Source organism: Aethalodelphis obliquidens, unplaced genomic scaffold (assembly GCF_003676395.1).
Source record: "Aethalodelphis obliquidens isolate GAN/ISIS:26980383/991018 unplaced genomic scaffold, ASM367639v1 scaffold9, whole genome shotgun sequence".
Lineage (NCBI taxonomy): Eukaryota > Metazoa > Chordata > Mammalia > Artiodactyla > Delphinidae > Aethalodelphis > Aethalodelphis obliquidens.
Window position 1 is genome coordinate 30,451,831 of NW_020837953.1, and position 17,356 is coordinate 30,469,186.

General features: G+C 42.4%; 1 protein-coding gene and 1 pseudogene across 2 annotated transcripts in view; one reads left to right on the top strand and one right to left on the bottom strand.

Moving 5' to 3' along the window:
* Nucleotides 1–17,356, bottom strand: part of YTHDF2 (YTH N6-methyladenosine RNA binding protein F2) — a 44,699-nt gene that overhangs the window by 17,175 nt on the left and 10,168 nt on the right. For both annotated transcript variants that reach the window (XM_027109415.1, XM_027109414.1), the window contains 4 exons: nt 14,356–15,467; nt 13,836–13,860; nt 13,185–13,264; nt 8,654–10,240 (listed from right to left, as the gene is read on the bottom strand). In XM_027109415.1, coding sequence (XP_026965216.1) covers nt 8,654–10,240; nt 13,185–13,264; nt 13,836–13,860; nt 14,356–14,382 — 1,719 coding nt within the window. In that variant the 5' untranslated portion in view covers nt 14,383–15,467. The remainder of the gene's footprint in view (nt 1–8,653; nt 10,241–13,184; nt 13,265–13,835; nt 13,861–14,355; nt 15,468–17,356) is intronic.
* Nucleotides 2,414–3,910, top strand: LOC113621933 (60S ribosomal protein L6 pseudogene; annotated as a pseudogene).

Here is a 17,356-nt window from a genome sequence, read left to right on the forward strand (position 1 = left end):
ACCACTGCGCCACCAGGGAAGCCCGTATTTAATTTTTAAGTTTATGCAATTTGACTGTGCTTAACAACTAGCTTGCTAAAATTCTTGAAAGCTAAACAACTGGCTCACAATTAGCTAGCTCTAGCACATTATTGGACTTGGACATTGAATTACCAACTCCACCACTTGTTAGCTATGAGACCTTGTATAAATAACCTCTTTGAGCCTGCTTCCTCATCTAAAATATGAGAATGATACATTACATGAGATAGCTAAACTTTTATGTATACCATGTGCCAAGCACTGTGCTATCATTTAAGTGCTGATTACCCAATTACTCATTCTATTTGATATAGATCAAATGTTCTTTCCCCCATGAAGACTTTCTTAATTTCCCCAAATTTATCACTTCTCCAGAAAGCCAAAATATTTCTTCATCCCTCTATTACAGCTCTTATCTCATATTTTATCCATTTTGTTGTCCACCTAGCAACACTATCTGGTCCTAAGCCAAAGATGGTGCCTTGTTTATCTGTTCTATCCTAGCAATTAACACAAACATCTGGGGGCTTCCCTGGTCGTCCGCCTGCCAATGCAGGAGACATGGGTTCAAGCCCTGGTCCGGGAAGATCCCACATGCCATGGAGCAACTAAGGCCCATGGGCCACAACTACTAAGCCTGTGCTCTAGAGCCTGCGAGCCACAACTACTGAGCCCGTAGGCCACAACTACTGAAGCCCACATGCCTAGAGCACGGGCTCCCAGCAAGAGAAGCCACCACAATGAGAAGCCTTCGCACCACAATGAAGAGTGGTAGCCCCCGCTCGCCACAACTAGAGAAAAGTCCACGTGCAGCAAAGAAGACCCAATGCAGCCAAAAATAAAATTAAATTTAAAAAAACCACAAAACATTTGTTGAAAGATGGATACAAACAAAGGACATGCTTCAAAGAGATCCAAATTCAGTATCACCTATTCTCTTTTGGTCCTCCTTTAACAAGGCTACAGAAAGGCATTTTATCCACAAAGCAAGGAAGGTGGTGAGTAATACAAATAGAATTCCCTCAATCCTACTGGCAGAAAAACAAGTAAATTTATCTGCAAGACAGAAGACAACATAGACGGCCTTAGAATTTTACAAAACGTTCAGGTTTGCCATCCTGATTAAAACAGGATGCCCACTCACTAGCTCTGAAGAAGCAATTTAAAACAGTGGTGGAGTGGAGTAATGTTAAATGGAAAGAACAATACTGCATGGTCATTTATTTCCTAAAGATTTAATAGTAAGAAAACAATATATTTGGCTAAAGTGATGTTTCTTTCTTCTGATTTTTGTATCACTAAAACTTGGATATTTTAAATTTTTTTCTGAAGCTGAAAATGGAGCCAAGATGATTACCTCAAACATTTATAAACAAGGGAATAAATGCCCAAATTAAAGGGTTAGGAGGAAAAAGATGGCTGTAAGGGAAAAAAAAAACTTCCTTATATAAGAGAAATATTACTTATGCCAACACTATAGGAAAACTAGATTTTTTTTTTTAAAGGAAACATTTCTCAAGTAATCACTTCTATGTTCCTTTGCTAAGTCTTTATTACATTTTAGGTAATAATTTTTTTCATTAATACACAGTAAATATATTAATAACTACCCAAATACCTAATCTATACTACGATTCACTGAGAATCCACAAATCCTATCTGTCATCTATCTCCTTCTGTTCTCAAGTCCTTTCTTATGTTTTATATGTAATTAGTATTTAGGTCAGAAATTATAGAACACAAACAAAAATAAGGTCTTACTAAAAAGACCTGTTTTGTACCATCAATTCCTCTCCATGAACCTCCAATGTTATCTTGGGCCACCTAATCCTCTTTTACTCCTCGGTTTCTCTGATCTAAACTACCCCATGTGTGAATCTTCTCTACAATTTACCTAATAAAAGTTCTTTTAGTCTCTTCTTGAAACCCTCCTGTGACTAAGACTCCATTTTTAGAAAGTTCCCCCTTTACAAAAATCTCCCTCCCTATAACCTTTACCTATTGGTTCCAGTGCTGTCACTAGCATGAAAAATCATTTGATAACAGCTATCATATTCCCCCTTATAAATCATCTCTACTAAGCTAAACACTACGATGAGAAATAAGATAACACGTATAAAGCACAGTGCAGGAAGAAGTGAGCTATATATATATATATATACAGTAATGATACCTATTATTACGAAGTACTGGTTCACCTTTACAAGTTTCCCATTGCCTTTCACTGAAGCTTACATCAAAGACCTCCGCCATCCTAACTCAAATTAGATCTTACTCCTCATTCTCTTAAACTCTAGTACTTTATTTTAAGCCAACTTTGTATCTCTCTCAGTAGATTCCTTCTATATCCAACTAACTGCATAAACATTTCATTTAACTCCCTTTTCCTAATCTAATCTCCAAACTTCCCTTCCTGGAAACCCATTCCACAAACTCCCATTAGACTTGTTCTTGAACTGTACAGGAATTCCTATTCCAACTTATTATTTCTACAGTGTTATTATCTATACAGATTTGGGCTGTTCTGAACCATGTTCACTCTTCTCAAAACACCTCTGGCTATCTTCTATACATCTTCCAAGGCTCAGCTCAGAGATCACTTCTTGCAGGATTCTTCTATGATCAATCAACCCACACCCCAAGCTGGGTTAGGCAATCTTCAAGCTTCCAAACTGGCACCTTGTGCATACCTTGAGAAAACACTTTTCATTTTGTATTGTTACTTGTCACTAATATAAGGCTCCCTGACAATACATTTGTGGTTTCTCTGTAGTGTCTAGCACACAGTAAAGTTGTTCCAAGAAAAGATAAATAGCTTCATCTCAATTCTTAAACACCGTAATAAATTTTCAGTATGTCCAAACACACTCCAAGTCACCATTTTTAGGTCTTCTGCCTGAAAATCAGAATAATCCTAAAGGTAAAGAAATGCTGAGTTCTTTTTCCCATCTTGCAAGATGGCGGGTGAAAAGGCTGAGAAGCCAGATACCAAGGAGGAAAAACCTGAAGCCAAGAAGGCTGATGCTGGTGGCAAGGTTAAAAAGGTGAAGCAGGTTAAGAAGGGGAAGCCCCAATGCAGCCAAAACCCTGTCCTGGTCAGAGGAATTGGCAGATATTCCCGATCGGCTATGTATTCCAGAAAGGCCTTGTACTAGAGGAAGTATTCAGCAGCTAAATCCAAGGTTGAAAAGAAAAAGAAGGTGAAGGTTCTTGCTACTGTCACAAAACCAGCTGGTGGTGACAAGAATAGTGGTACCTGGGTGGTTACACTTCACAAAATGCCTAGGTATTATCCTACTGAAGATGTGCCTCGAAAGCTGTTGAGTCACGGCAAAAAACCCTTCAGTAAGCATGTGAGAAAACTGCACGCTAGTATCACTCCTGGGACCATTCTGATTATCCTCATTGGGCGCCACAGAGCCAAGAGGGTCATTTTCCTGAAGCAGCTGAGCAGTGGCTTGCTACTTGTGACTGGGCCTCTGTCCCTCAATCAAGTTCCTCTGCGGAGAACACACCAGAAATTTGTCATTGCCACTTCCACCAAAACTGATATCAGTGGTGTGAAAATCCCAGAACATCTCACTGATGCTTACTTCAAGAAGAAACTGCGTAAGCCCAGGCACCAGGAAGGTGAGATCTTCGACACAGAGAGAAATACGAGATTACAGAGCAGCGGAAGGTTGATCAGAAAGCTGTGGACTGACAAATTCTGCGAAGAATCAAAGCTGTTCCTCAAAACAAAAACAAACAAACAAACAAAAAGCTGTTCCTCAACTCTAGGGTTACCTCCCCTCTGTGTTCGCTCTTACAAACAGAATTTATCCTCACAAAGTAGTGTTCTAAACTTCTTACAAAGAACCTAATTAAATAATTCAGTCCAAAAAAAAAATCCTGCTATTCTCACTTAATAGCAATGAAATTTTTAAAAATATACACCTTAAGCTGTTGTCACTATAGTAATATTTACTCTAGATCTGTCTCTCCTCAATCTCCCCTTAGCTTTCCAGTTATTCAGAAAAATCTTTACCCAAGTGCCTGATTGAGTCTAATGTTGGGCTAGACATTAAGAGAATTACACAGCCCTTAGTCTCCCCTACTAGACTATCTTATTTTTACCTAGAGTTAAAAAGCTAGAAAGATAAGACAAAACTAAACCAACTAGGGACTTCCCTGGTGGCACAGTGGATAGGACTCCGCACTCCTAATGCAGGGGGCCCGGGTTCAGGGAACTAGACCCACATGCATGCTGCAACTAAGAGTTTGCATGCCACAAATGAGGAGCCCACGTGTGGCAAACTAAGGAGCCCTGGAGCCACAACTAAGGAGCCTGCCTGCTGCAACTAAGACCGGGAACAACCAAATAAATAAATATTGTGTGTGTGGGGGGGAACTAAACCAACATTTTATGAGGTTTCTTTAAAAAAAAAAAAAAATCACTATTGCAGGGAGTACCTCTCCCTTTATGCCCCACTATTCCAAAGTTGAGACAGAGAAAAAGATTAACTGACTGCCATCATCTTCTGAATAGCTGACAGTAATAACAACAAAAAAAAAATTTTAAGAAAAAGCTCATATGGCAATATATAGCACAGGCAAGACCTTCAAAAAGCATATATCCTGGGCTTCCCTGGTGGCGCAGTGGTTGAGAGTCCGCCTGCCAATGCAGGGGACACGGGTTCGTGCCCCGGTCCGGGAAGATCCCACATGCTGCACAGCGGCTGGGCCCGTGAGAAATGGCCGCTGAGCCTGCACGTCCGGAGCCTGTGCTCTGCAACTGGAGAGGCTACAACAGTGAGAGGCCCGAGTACCGCCAAAAAAAAAAAAAAAAGGCATATATCCTTTGACACAGCACTTAAGGATAGGTATGAATCAATATTTATACCTTAGGATATTTACAACTGTTATTTTAGCTGGAAAAAAAATTATAAAGAAGCTATTCAGTAACAGGGACTGGTAAATTACAATAAATTTTTGATAGAATACTATGAAGCCATCAAAAGTGATGTCACAGCTATATACACTAATATGCATAAGATAGATAACTAATAAGAACCTGCTGTATAAAAGAATAAATTAAATAAAATTTTTTTTAAAAAGTGATGTCACAGGGCTTCCCTGGTGGCTCAGCGGTTAAGAATCCACCTGCCAATGCAGGGGACACAGGTTTGAGCCCTGGTCTGGGAAGATCCCACATGCCGCAGAGCAACTAAGTCCGTGCACCACAACTACTGAGGCTGCGCTCTAGAGCCCGTGAGCCACAACTACTGAAGCCCACACACCTAGAGCCCATGCTCCTCAACAAGAGAAGCCACTGAAACGAGAAGCCTGCACACGGCAAGGAAGAGTAGCCCCCGCTCGCCACAACCAGAGAAAAGCCCGCGCGCAGCAACGCAGACCCAATGCAAACAAAAATAAAATAAATTTTTTTTTTTTTTTTTGTGGTACATGGGCCTCTCACTGTTGTGGCCTCTCCTGTAGCGGACGCGCAGGCTCAGTGGCCATAGCTCACGGGCCTAGCCGCTCCGCGGCATGTGGGATCTTCCTGGACTGGGGTACGAACCCGTGTCCCCTGCATTGGCAGGCGGACTCCCAACCACTGCGCCACCAGGGAAGCCCATAAAATAAATTTTTAAAAAGTGATGTCACAGAATAACAATTAGAGGAAAGTTCTAAATAAATGCAGAAAGCATTTAAATGCAGAAAGTTCTAAATAAATGCAGAAAGTTTACAAAATAGTATCTAAAGTATACAACGAAGTAAATGAAGTCACTAAAATTTGCTGGAAGTGTCAAGCCAGACAGATCCAAAATATCCAAGCCAGACAGATCTTGAAGGTTCTATGGTATTGAATTAGATCATGTGACAGAACAAGGCAAAAATGGCTGTAGTTCTGCTTCAGTGTGTTCTGCCAAGAAACATGCCCAATCACGGAACTTTAGAACAGCTGTGACATCATTTTCAGGATGAAGTTTTAAGTATTTCCCTACTGACTGAGTTTCCATTTGGTTGGAAGATTTTTTTCAATCTTGTAAATAATACCAAGGCACATATACAAACACCCCACTTAAGAGAGTCAATGCTTCAATGAGCTATCAGTCCCATTATCATGAAACTTGTTTTGTCTTGGAAGCCTAATTAAAAACTGGAAGAACAGTTTACAGTCAGTTATGTAAGGATGTTAAAGGGTAACAGTGGGCAACACAGGAGTAAGGCAATACTGACTGAAAGGGTAGCTGGGTTTGGAAGCAATCATAGGGACCTTCCTGAAACCCCAGCAAGCTCTTCTTAAAGAAAGTAAACTAAAAAGTAATCTGACACAAGTATAATTGAAGCTTTTAAGTTTTTACCTTTGGTGGTTTGTTCACCAGCCTCAGAACAATTAGGATACTCATTCATCAAAAGTCTTTACAGAACGGTTTTAAGAGCCATTAGTTAGCTTAACAAAGACCCTAAACCTTGATTATTATTACACTCACTGAAAACACAAGGCTAGTCAATGAATCTTACACCTACTTATGAAGTTTTATCATTCACTGAACCACTCAAGTGAATACAGATATATACTTGATTAAAAGTGCACACAAATTAACAATCCTCAGACTTGCTACTTCACTTTTAAACACAAGCTTTCCCACTAGTTCTAACAAATACAAATTTATTTTAGCGGCTATGCTGCACATTCCAAAAAATACTCCTATCTTTGCCTTCCTGCTTTTAAATCACAAGATGTAGGACAGAACTTTGCAGATGAAAGTAAGCAGATTCTTAGTATGCAACAAATACTATGCATATTTCAAGTAGTTAAACCAAGCACCTGGATGCCCCCACACACGTTCATAATCTGCTATGCCACTACATGATGCCTAAAAGGCCACAGCCTCCTTCCTTGTTCCTCTAGAAACAGAAGCCTGTTAAGACATCTTTAGAGCCTTTCAGATGTTTGGCAAAAATAATCAAGTATCTTTTTTCTATAGATTCTGGAGGATTTTAAGTTAAACTGTTAAACTCTGGGAAAGGAAAGAGTTTAAAGAACTAAAAAGTACCAAGTTTTTTCTGACAGCCAACTTTCCAGTAACCTGGCTCTATCTCCCCAATACTTTCAGCATCACTGACAAGCATACCTCTATTTCTTATCTGTCTGTACACACTGGAAGATAAAGAGTCAACCATCCTGGGCTTCCCTGGTGGCTCAGGGGTTAAGAATCCACCTGCCAATGGAAGGGACATGGGTTCGAGCCCTTGTCCGGGAAGATTCCACATGCTGCGGAGCAACTAAGCCCGTGCGCCACAACTACTGAGCCTGTGCCCTAGAGCCCGCACGCCTAGAGCCCATGCTCCACAACAAGAGAAGCCACTGCAATGAGAAGGCCGCTCACCGCAACTAGAGGAAGCCCGCAAGCAGCAACGAAGACACAATGCAGCCAAAAATAAAAGTCAATCATCCAGCTTTAGTTAGACAACTATGGACCTCTGATTCTGTGTTATGGAGGTCAAGAATCTACCAGAGCAAACTTACTTCTCTGAGCAGTCTTCCTCCCACTGCTCAAAGGAATAAGTCTTTATAAAGGCATAACAAGTGCCTCAGGTCCTAGATCAATTACGTAAGATCCCTATGAATTTATGACAAATTCAAGGAAAATGTATTTACATTAAGTCTGTTACGTTTTGTTTATTTTACATCTGAAGCTAACCACTCAGGATTCTATCATTAATATATACATATGTTTTAAAAACATTTTCTCCTTGCCATTATCTTTTCACCTACTTCCTATACTTCAACATGTCTAACTTCTGGATAATATGATCTGCCCCAACCACTATTTTATCATTTTCTTATGGTCCTAGAGTTTACACTCAATACATGGGATCAAGCATTACCAACCCTTTCAAATAAATTCAACTCTTTACTTTGGAACTATTCCCTATCACTCTGTCCAAGATTCCCACTTGTTACAGAGGAAAAGAGAAAGTGAATCTTTAGGAATACAACCAAATGTTAAGAACAAGAAGCCAGCTCTTTTGGATGATCTGCTTTCCAAGTTTTATATAATTACCTTTTCTAATGGGAAAAAGATTTTGAAAAAAAAAAGTGATTAACCAGAACACTACAAAAGACAGAAGGAAGAAAGGTCTGAAAAACATCCTCTTAACACTACCAGTTGTCAGCAGGCAGGCAGAAATGTCAGGGCTTCGTGACACACCAACTCTTGAAAATAACTACAGTACCCCAGCAAGGCCAAAAGTTAATTCCGACAGAATTATCTTTTTCTCTGCCACATTACAGCCTCAATCTTCTCCTACTTTCATTTCTACGTTTCTATCACTTCAATTATTCCCTTTGTGTTTTTTTCAGACTCATTCTTCACCTCTTTCTGCATCATGTAAAGCCAGTTTCTCTAAGTTTGTTTCTGCTTTAACTTAAGCCCACATTTCTGTCCTCCACTAATGTTCCCATATTCTTTCACACTAAGGTTCAAATAATAAGACCAATTATCCTCCATTAAGGCTTGAACTGTTAAGTGATACTTGTGTTATTTACAAAGCTTTTATTAATGGCTCAGTGTAATACTTCTCCTGTTCTCTCTAGTTCCTTCTCCTTCCTTTAAAGTCTTAAGAAGGGTAAGCTGGTTACCTTTTTAACACTTTCTTCTTCCTCTTGGCGTTTCTCATAGTGTGAGAAGTCATCAAAAATGGAAGTGGTGTGCTTGTAGCTGGCTATGATTTTCAACACCTGCTTAGCCTTTTCCAGAGGCACTTCCTGAGTGTCCCTGGAGTTGGTCACTGGTTTATTCTCGTTGTTCTCTAGGCGAATGTGTCGCAACTGGCTATTGGGAACGTCCTTCACAAAAATCCACCTGACATCAAAACGACCCTTCCATTTGTCCTGGGACCACACACCTGCACATGTGTTGTAGTCCACAGCAGATTTCATTTCTGCAACGCCACAGAAGTGTCCACTGCCGTTGACACTGAAAAGTAAGTAAACGGGGCCCTTCCCGTTCATGGAGCGATAAGCAGCATCCAGTCTCTTGTTACCATGCTCTGTGCTGCACCAGATATTATACTTAATGGAACGGTGGATATCGTCCTCAGAGTAGCTCTTAATGATGAAAACCCGGCCATGTTTCAGATTCCAGTCAAAATCCTTGGGGTTATAGTTATTAATGGACCGCAGCTTCTCCAACACTGGGTGAGGTTCTGAAGGAGTAGATCCAGATCCAGCCTGAGACTGTCCTACTCCATTACCATCCACCCCATTATGACCGAACCCACTGCCACGGTTCCGAGGTGCTACCCAGCGGGTTGGCTGAGCTGCCTGTTGCTGCACTGAGAGCTGGGCAGGCTGTGGTGGTGGTGGGGGCAATGGCTGTGTCTGTTGCCCTACTGATGCCTGAGCCGCTGGTGGGCTACTGTTAGCCTGCTGACCTACAGGCTGGGGAGACCCCTGGGTTGGCTGTTGACCTATGTTCTGAACCAAAGCCTGTGAGGGAGTTTTTGCCACAGGACCCTTGTTATCCCAAGTTCCAATATCCATGTTATGTTTTATTGGAGGTGGTGGAAGACTTGACCCTGCAATGCCATTCTTGGTCTTCAACTTGGGTTGCTGTTTTGCAGGCTTGCTAGCAATATCAGCCCAAGACGCTGGTTTTGGAGGAGCAATGGTAGCTGGAGGCAAACTATTGGAAGCCACGATGTTACTAGTAATGGACCCGCTACCAACAGCAGAGCCTACAACTTTTGGAACATTGCTTGCAACTTCTGTGCTACCCAACTTCAGGGCTGCCATCCCCTGGTCTATAGTATTCATGCCAGGAGCCTTATTGAGGGTCTCACTGGCAAAAGCTGACTGTCCATCAATCATGGCTCCACCTAAGGAGCTAGGTGCATAAGCATAATTGCTACTATATCCAGAGCTCTGAGTAGACTGTCCCTGAGAACTGTTATTTCCCCAAGCTGAGAAGTCAATCCCACTGGGAAAGAAATTAAAACCATGCTGACCAAGAAATGGAGTGCTACCCAGGGCTCCTGGTTGTCCGAACATTGCATCTGGTAGGAAGTGAGGCTCTCCGTTGCTCAGCTGTCCATAAGAAGTTAGATAGGGCATGGCTGTGTCACCCCCAGTAGACCAAGCAGCTTCACCCAAAGAATAGGAGAAGCCAATGGAGGGACTGTAGTAACTGGGTAAGTAGGAATCTGACATGGCAGTATATGCATTATTCTGTGGAAGAAGAAAAAAGGGTTAATTAAAACTAAACACAAAAATATATAAAACGACCAGAACATTTCCTCTCCCAATTATTCACACAATTCAAATATTTCAGTCATTACCATAAAAAAGGAGAGTGACCTTTTCAGATGGTCTCTTCCCATAAACTTGCTATTTTTATAGACTTAGATAGTATTTTGGTTTAATAATTGAACTGCTTAAACATTTAAAATTAAACTGACATACAGTGAATACCAGCCTTACCTTTTAGTGCTACAATTCAGAAAAGGGAAAACCCGTCATCTCACTAAGTTTAAGTCTTCCTCTATAGATGTACTGAGATGATGCCTTCATTAAAACCACTATCTCTGGACTGAAGGAGTGGGAATATTGGCAGAAAGAAAAGTATTCACAAGAGTTTCCTATTAAAACTTACTATATAATAGATAAAACAAAAATAACTGGAAATTTCAAGTTCTACCCCAAAAATCTGTGCAGCCATTCCTCAACCATAAACCAAAAATCAAGGTTCAGTACACCTACTCTATAGTAAAGCCTCCTGGCAAACCATCTGGGAACATCAAGAGATGCCACTATTTAATTATAACCTGGAAAGAAAATGCACAGTGGCTTCCAGTGGATTCAAAACCAAAAAAAATGTTGCTACCTGTTTTGCTTCACCTATAAAAGTTAAGGCCGTAAGCTAAAATGCACACCTAACTTTTTCATTAAAAACAGGAATATAATTCTAAAGACAGTACAGTCCACATCTTTATAAAAGGAATCATCCTTCAGAACGACAACCAGAAATAAAGTTATACTCAACTAGTCTTCACATTAGAAGATAGATTACATTGCAGAAACATTCTTACTTTCATTTATGCTGACAGTTCTTTTTCATAAATCCTAGTAACTCACAAAGTACTCCCTTAAATAAGAAGCCAGAGATATATAGAATTGGTTTCTATAGATATAGACTCAGCTCAACTCAAAAATAGACTACTTTAACTTCAAAACAGCTCTGGTATCTAAGAATCCACTAACTAGTCAATAGGGAGTTTTGTTCGTAGGAGACTTGGATGACCATAACTATGTCAGGCCTTAAGTTTGTATTACCAAAGCCAACAGTACTTCTTCCTAGCCACTAAAACACATCTCCTGAAAATTAAATATTTCAACTAATATAGTTTGATAAAATGGTGGTGCTTCTCTCTGCCAATTCTAAATTTTCTTTTAAAAACCTAACTCTTTCACATATACTCTCAAGTTTAAGAGAAGTCTATTTCTCGAAGACAGTGTTATAATTTTAACAGCCCCAAATCCATTATGAATAAGAAATTCAGACCACCCTTAATAGATTAAGCCTGAAGAATTATTCCAATATAAGGTGATGAAAAACTGGTTAAACTAATAAGAATCTGCTGAATAAAAAAGTAAATAAAATTCAAAAATTAAAATAAAAAACTGGTTAAAAAGTAGATGAAACAGCCTTGACAGACTACAGAGAGTCTCAGATTATGTCTATTCAACCAAAATTTATATTTCCCCCCAAATTTTTCAAAAATATTTAAGCTTTAACTTACTTAAACAAAAAACAAACTCCCCCACAAATTTTTCAAAAATATTCAAGCTTTAGCTTACTTAACAAATAAAAAACAAACACATTTAATATCACAGGTTATGCCACTATAGAGCTAAATGCCTACACCTGAACTGGCAGGTTCCCACATGCCCCTGAGCTCAAAAATCTGAATTACACAATGTTTCACAAGAACTACCTAGAATTATGTTTCCAAATGCTCCCACTCTCCTTGTTATAATGATTATGTAAGCAAACTACCTCAAGAGCAAGAACCCATTAATAGTTCATTCCTCCACTTCCTTCCCTACTTTTCCTGATTAACTGGTTGTCTTCTGCAAAAACTTTTTTCCAATCACTTGCTTAAGCGGTTTCTACACTTTCAATTCAGAAAATTCTACACAAGGGATCAAAAAGTTTTATGTAAGCATTAGGCCCAAACATGCGCACGCACTGTCAAGTTATTCAAGACTGTTATGAATATCATACACCATCTGTTCAGAATTTATATAAATGTTCCACAAACTTTTTCATCTTTTAGGATATTCTGGATGAGTTGTCAATTTTCCTTTTGGTTTATTAGTCTGGTGAGTTATACTTACTAGTTACAACTTTGTGACTGTCTTTGGGATGCAAGATAGTAACACAAAAGAACTGCTGAATCAAAGAAGTCTCTGTGCACAGTTCATGGTCATATATGGACCTACATGCAACTAATCTTCACATTAGAAGACAGATTACATTGCAAAAACTGGAATTCCATCATTCTTGATCTCTGTTCTCAACAGTGTTTTATTTTCCTTCAACTCCATTTTGTAAATACAGCTCCCCTAAGAAGCCAGATATATACAAAATTGCTCTTTACAGATGAAGATGGAGCTCAACTTGAAAGAGTACCCAGCTCCAAAATAGTTCTGATAACCTAAGAACGCACTAACTAGTGACTAGACAAAACGAAGATACTCAGTTCTGCAGCACTGAATAAAGTTCAGGTGATTTTATGTTAGTTTTTCCCATCATGTATGAATCCAATTTTCCTAAAAGAAAAATGTTTGGGAGGTGAAAACATTTAACACCAGAAAGTATTCTTAAGTTTTACATTGTTACATTCTTGCTAAGGAGGAAGAACTACTCAAGCAAGTGTTGCTGTTAGTACACTGTAAAATGTTATCAGTACTAGCCTCAGAGAATGGTATGTTTGCTCACAACAGAGATAAGATCCTTAAGGGCCTATGACATTTGTAGCAACTGGTTTTATAACATATTGACTGATATTAAGAAAGTCATCCCCTGAAAATGAAACTTATTGATAGAGCAGAGAAAGAATAATGGTATACTGCATCCTCTGATCAAGCATGAAAATGGTTAACTACTCACGGGCCTTGCCTGTGGACTCAAGTAAGGTTCAAAATCATCATCATTTAATCCATCCTTTTGATGTACAGATCCATTTTGTACTAAAGGAGAAAAAATTCAAATTAGGAGTGTCTCAATCGTACAATCCACCTCCCAAACTAATCAAATACCTCCTAACCAGATAAAAACCATACTATACAGAGCAAATAAGTTTGCGTTTCGAAAGGATAACGATGAGAATGAACGCTGAGAAACATTCGTCAGTAAAAATGTCTCCCTCCACCCAGAGCAAGTTGATCTAAAAAGGTCATTTTATTGGCTCCTCTAGATTTCTATTCCCTCCCGCTTCCCCTCCCCCATCACATGTGAGCACTTCCAGAGTGTGATCCACGAGGATGAAAAACAAAGGCCTTCTAAGACCTACAGGAAACTAAGGACCTGGGACATTTCAAAACCGAATCCACCCCCACCCCTAATGAATTACTCCTTGTTCACTACAAAGCTGTTCGCCAGCTACAGGAACACATCGAAAAGGGTCAAATACTTAACTGTGAGGCACCTGCAAACTAAGCGGCTTCCGAAAGGTCCTCTCCCCGGGGCGCTTCCCGGAGACCCCGCCCCCCCCACACCGGGTCCCCCGCCCGCCAGGGGCACCGGCGGAGCTGGGCTCACCTTTGTTTCCTTGACCTTTTGGTCTCTGCGGGGGAAGGAAACGTCGCCGAGCAGCACATCGTCCGAAGAAAAAACGGAAAAGGAGAGACAAATTAAAGCCGGGACCGAGACGGGAATAAAGGCGCAGGCCTAAGGAGAAGCGTCAGGAATGGGGTGAGGGGGAGGCTGAAGATGGGAGGCGGGGGAAGCGCGACGCTGGCGGGGCCAAGGGGGAGGAGGGGGGCCGCGCCACAAACAACGCGAGGGGACCAGGGCTTCAAAGAAGGGGAAGGAAACAAGAGAAAAACGAGGCCCGCTGAGAGGAGGGGACGCGGCGCGGCCGGCGGTCTCCGAGGCCCAGTGAGGAGCGGGGAGAGCGGGCCGAGGGCGAGGCGCTGGGCGCGGCCGGCCTGAGAGCCTCAAAATGAGGCCCGCTAAAGGCGCCGCCTCAGCTCGGCCCGACCGGGGGCGGCGGGCCCGGGCCTAGTCGGGCTCCCTCTCGCCTCACACAATGGCCGAGGCATGCGGGCCGGGCCTGTACCTGCTCCAAGAGGCTGCTGGCCGACATGGCTCTCGGATCCTCACGGGTGGCGACGGCGGCGGACTCTCCTCAGGGTGGCGGCGGCAGCGGATGAGCCCCGGCGACGGGAGCAGGCGGCGCAGCGGCGGCTTTTGTCCCTGACACTCGGGGGCCTCGGCGGACGCAGCGGAGACACAGCGCGCGGCTCGGGCTCCGGCTCCGACTCGGCGACGCTCTAGCCCGACAGCTCAACGCCCGTCTCTATGCCTTTACGCGCGCGCCCGCGCCTCGCAGCCGAAATAAGGGCGCCGAGCAGCGGAGGCGGACGGCGCGCACGGCGCGACGCTGACTCTCACATTCGCTCACCCACGCTGAAGGGGCCCGGCGCGAAGCACTCCGGGAAGGTAGAGGTGGGGCCGCAGCGCCCTCTGGTGGGCTGGAGGAGCGGAAGCGGCGCGCGCGGCCTCCCCGCCCCCACCGCCTTGGGATTGGGGCCTAGGAGGGTGGGGGCGGCCAGGGTCGCACCACGAGGTTTTGACTAACAGCTGGAGGGAAGGGAGTAGCTCTAGCTTGTGGAAACCCACAAAAGCTGGGTTTTCAGTGAAGAAGCGAACCCCGAAGGCTGAGAGGCCTTAAAATAAACCTGCTTCCCACTTGCAGATGGCACCCCACCCCCATATGGGGGGGAACACGAACAGGAGTCACAGAGCCCTCAGGGAAAGTTCAAGGGGGCCCTGCCCTGAGAAAGACACCCCCTCACCTGGTTATCCTCCTCTGTTAGCAGGCTACAGAAAGAGGGCCCAGAGAACAAAAATATCCAGAAAACATCCGGTCCCCTGAGAAAGAGATTCACCCTTCGGCGTTGCCGGGAGGAGAATCCACAATTCTTTTTTAGGGATGTCGCTGGCCCCCATGATAATCTGTTTAACTGTGGACTTTATTTCCAAGAAAAACACACTTCACACATCCACACAAAATTCTACATGTTCCTTCAACGAGTCCTTACTGGGGAAGAAAGGAAATAAATGCTATTTGAATACCTGCTGTAGACTAGGCTTTGTTGTTAGGTGCTTTCAAACATATTAAAGGCTTTCAGCATCTTCAATGTAGCTGTCAGCCAATCCGTTTTATAACTGAGGAAACAGAGAGGTTAAGTCATATGCCCAAGGTCACAAAGCTATTAAATAGTGAGGTTTGCCTGACACTGAGAGGAACATAATAGTGTCCCTCCACCCCCAAGAGAAATCCTGTGTTCAGGAACCAGAATCCTGAGGCGATCTAAAAGATGGATGGGCAGAAGCATTTTTAATCAGAGGCAAACCTGACTCCTGCAGGGATATTTGATCCCAGGACAGTCCATCTCCTAATAGCTTTTGTTATTGCAAATAGTAGTAAACAGATAAATAATGCACTCAAGTGTCAACTTGATACCATCCCCTCCCTGGATACAGGAGGCTTGGGTGGACTCAGTAGTAAAATAAATAACACAGCATCTTGGATTTTGCATCATAATTTTGCTTAAAGTGCTCAACGCATTTTTTCTGCCCATAATCACATTTATGGTTGGAATGAATAAGGTCAGGCACCAAATGTGATAGACTTCTGGCAGAGTCCAGGTTCAGAGCGTAGATCCCACCAAGGGAAGAGAAGAAACATAGTAATCCTTTTTTTTTTTTTTTTAATATAAGTTAACCAGTTAACCCCATGGCCCAGATTTATGTGTAAACTGTAAGCAGTTGCCTACACTTACCCTTGAAGGCGGCAGTGGTATGGTGAAAAAAGGATTAGACCAGGAGTCATAATCGGGGAGGGGGAGTGACTAAACACTGGCCTCCCCAACAGATTGGCGACATTAGGTAAATTACTAAACCTTTCAGAGATTCCCTCATTTGATAAAGGGGATAATAAAATCTACCTAACAGGTTTGCTACAAAGATAAAGTTCAAAAAAATTTAAAAAAACATTAAAGTAAATCTGGTACATTGTAAACTTCTTTCCTATAATCCCATTAAGGGATGATAGTGAAAATTCCCTCCTTCCAATATTTTTATAGTGCCTGAAATTTTGATTAGTTCCTTTGAGATTACTTTCTGTCCTACAGGATTTCCCAGTTAAAACGCAGACATCCTGGGGGAAGGGTAGTCTCTAAACCTGGATCAGTTCACCAGATTGGCTTTAATAGGCCCCTGAACAGAACACACAAGACTGATACATTTAATCACTGGGAAGAGGGAGAGGAAGTCTGGAGTGTGGGATATCATCTTAGGGGGCAGACCGCTCATGGTTTGAGAAAAGAATACCATATCAGAAATGAGTTTGGGTTCTAGTTCATCTCTGCCACTAGGTGCATAAAGCACTCAATCCTTCTTCTAACAAGCATTTATTGAAGGCCAGGCAATGTGCTAGAGAGAAAGTCTTAAGAGTTCACTTCTGGGCTTCCCTGGTGGTAAAGTGGTTAAGAATCTGCCTGCCAATGCAGGGGACACAGGTTTAAGCCCTGGTCCAGGAAGATCCCACATGCCATGGAGCAACTAAGCCCGTGTGCCACAACTACTGAGCCCACGTGCCACAACTACTAAAGCCTGTGCACCTAGAGCCCGTGCTCCACAACAAGAGAATCCACTGCAATAAGTCCACACACCGCAATGAAGAGTAGCCCCCGCTTGCCGCAACTAGAGAAAGCTGGCACACAGCAATGAAGATCCAACACAGCCAAAAATTAATTTATTTATTAAAAAAAATAGTTATTCACTCACAGTTGTTACAGTGCAATGAGAAAGCACAGACGGACCTCACTTAGTCAGAGGACCAAGAAGTTTTCCCTGAAGTCCTGAGCTTCAGCTAGAACCTGAAAGATGACCAGAAATTGACCAGACAAGGAGGGAAGGGATGTGAGAGACAATATGTGCAAAGGCCCCAGGCGGGGAAGGATCTTGGTACTGGTGAAGAACTGAAAAAAAGGCCAACGTGACTGGTGCATAATGAGAGAGAGGGTGGCACCAGATGAGACTCAAGAATTGGG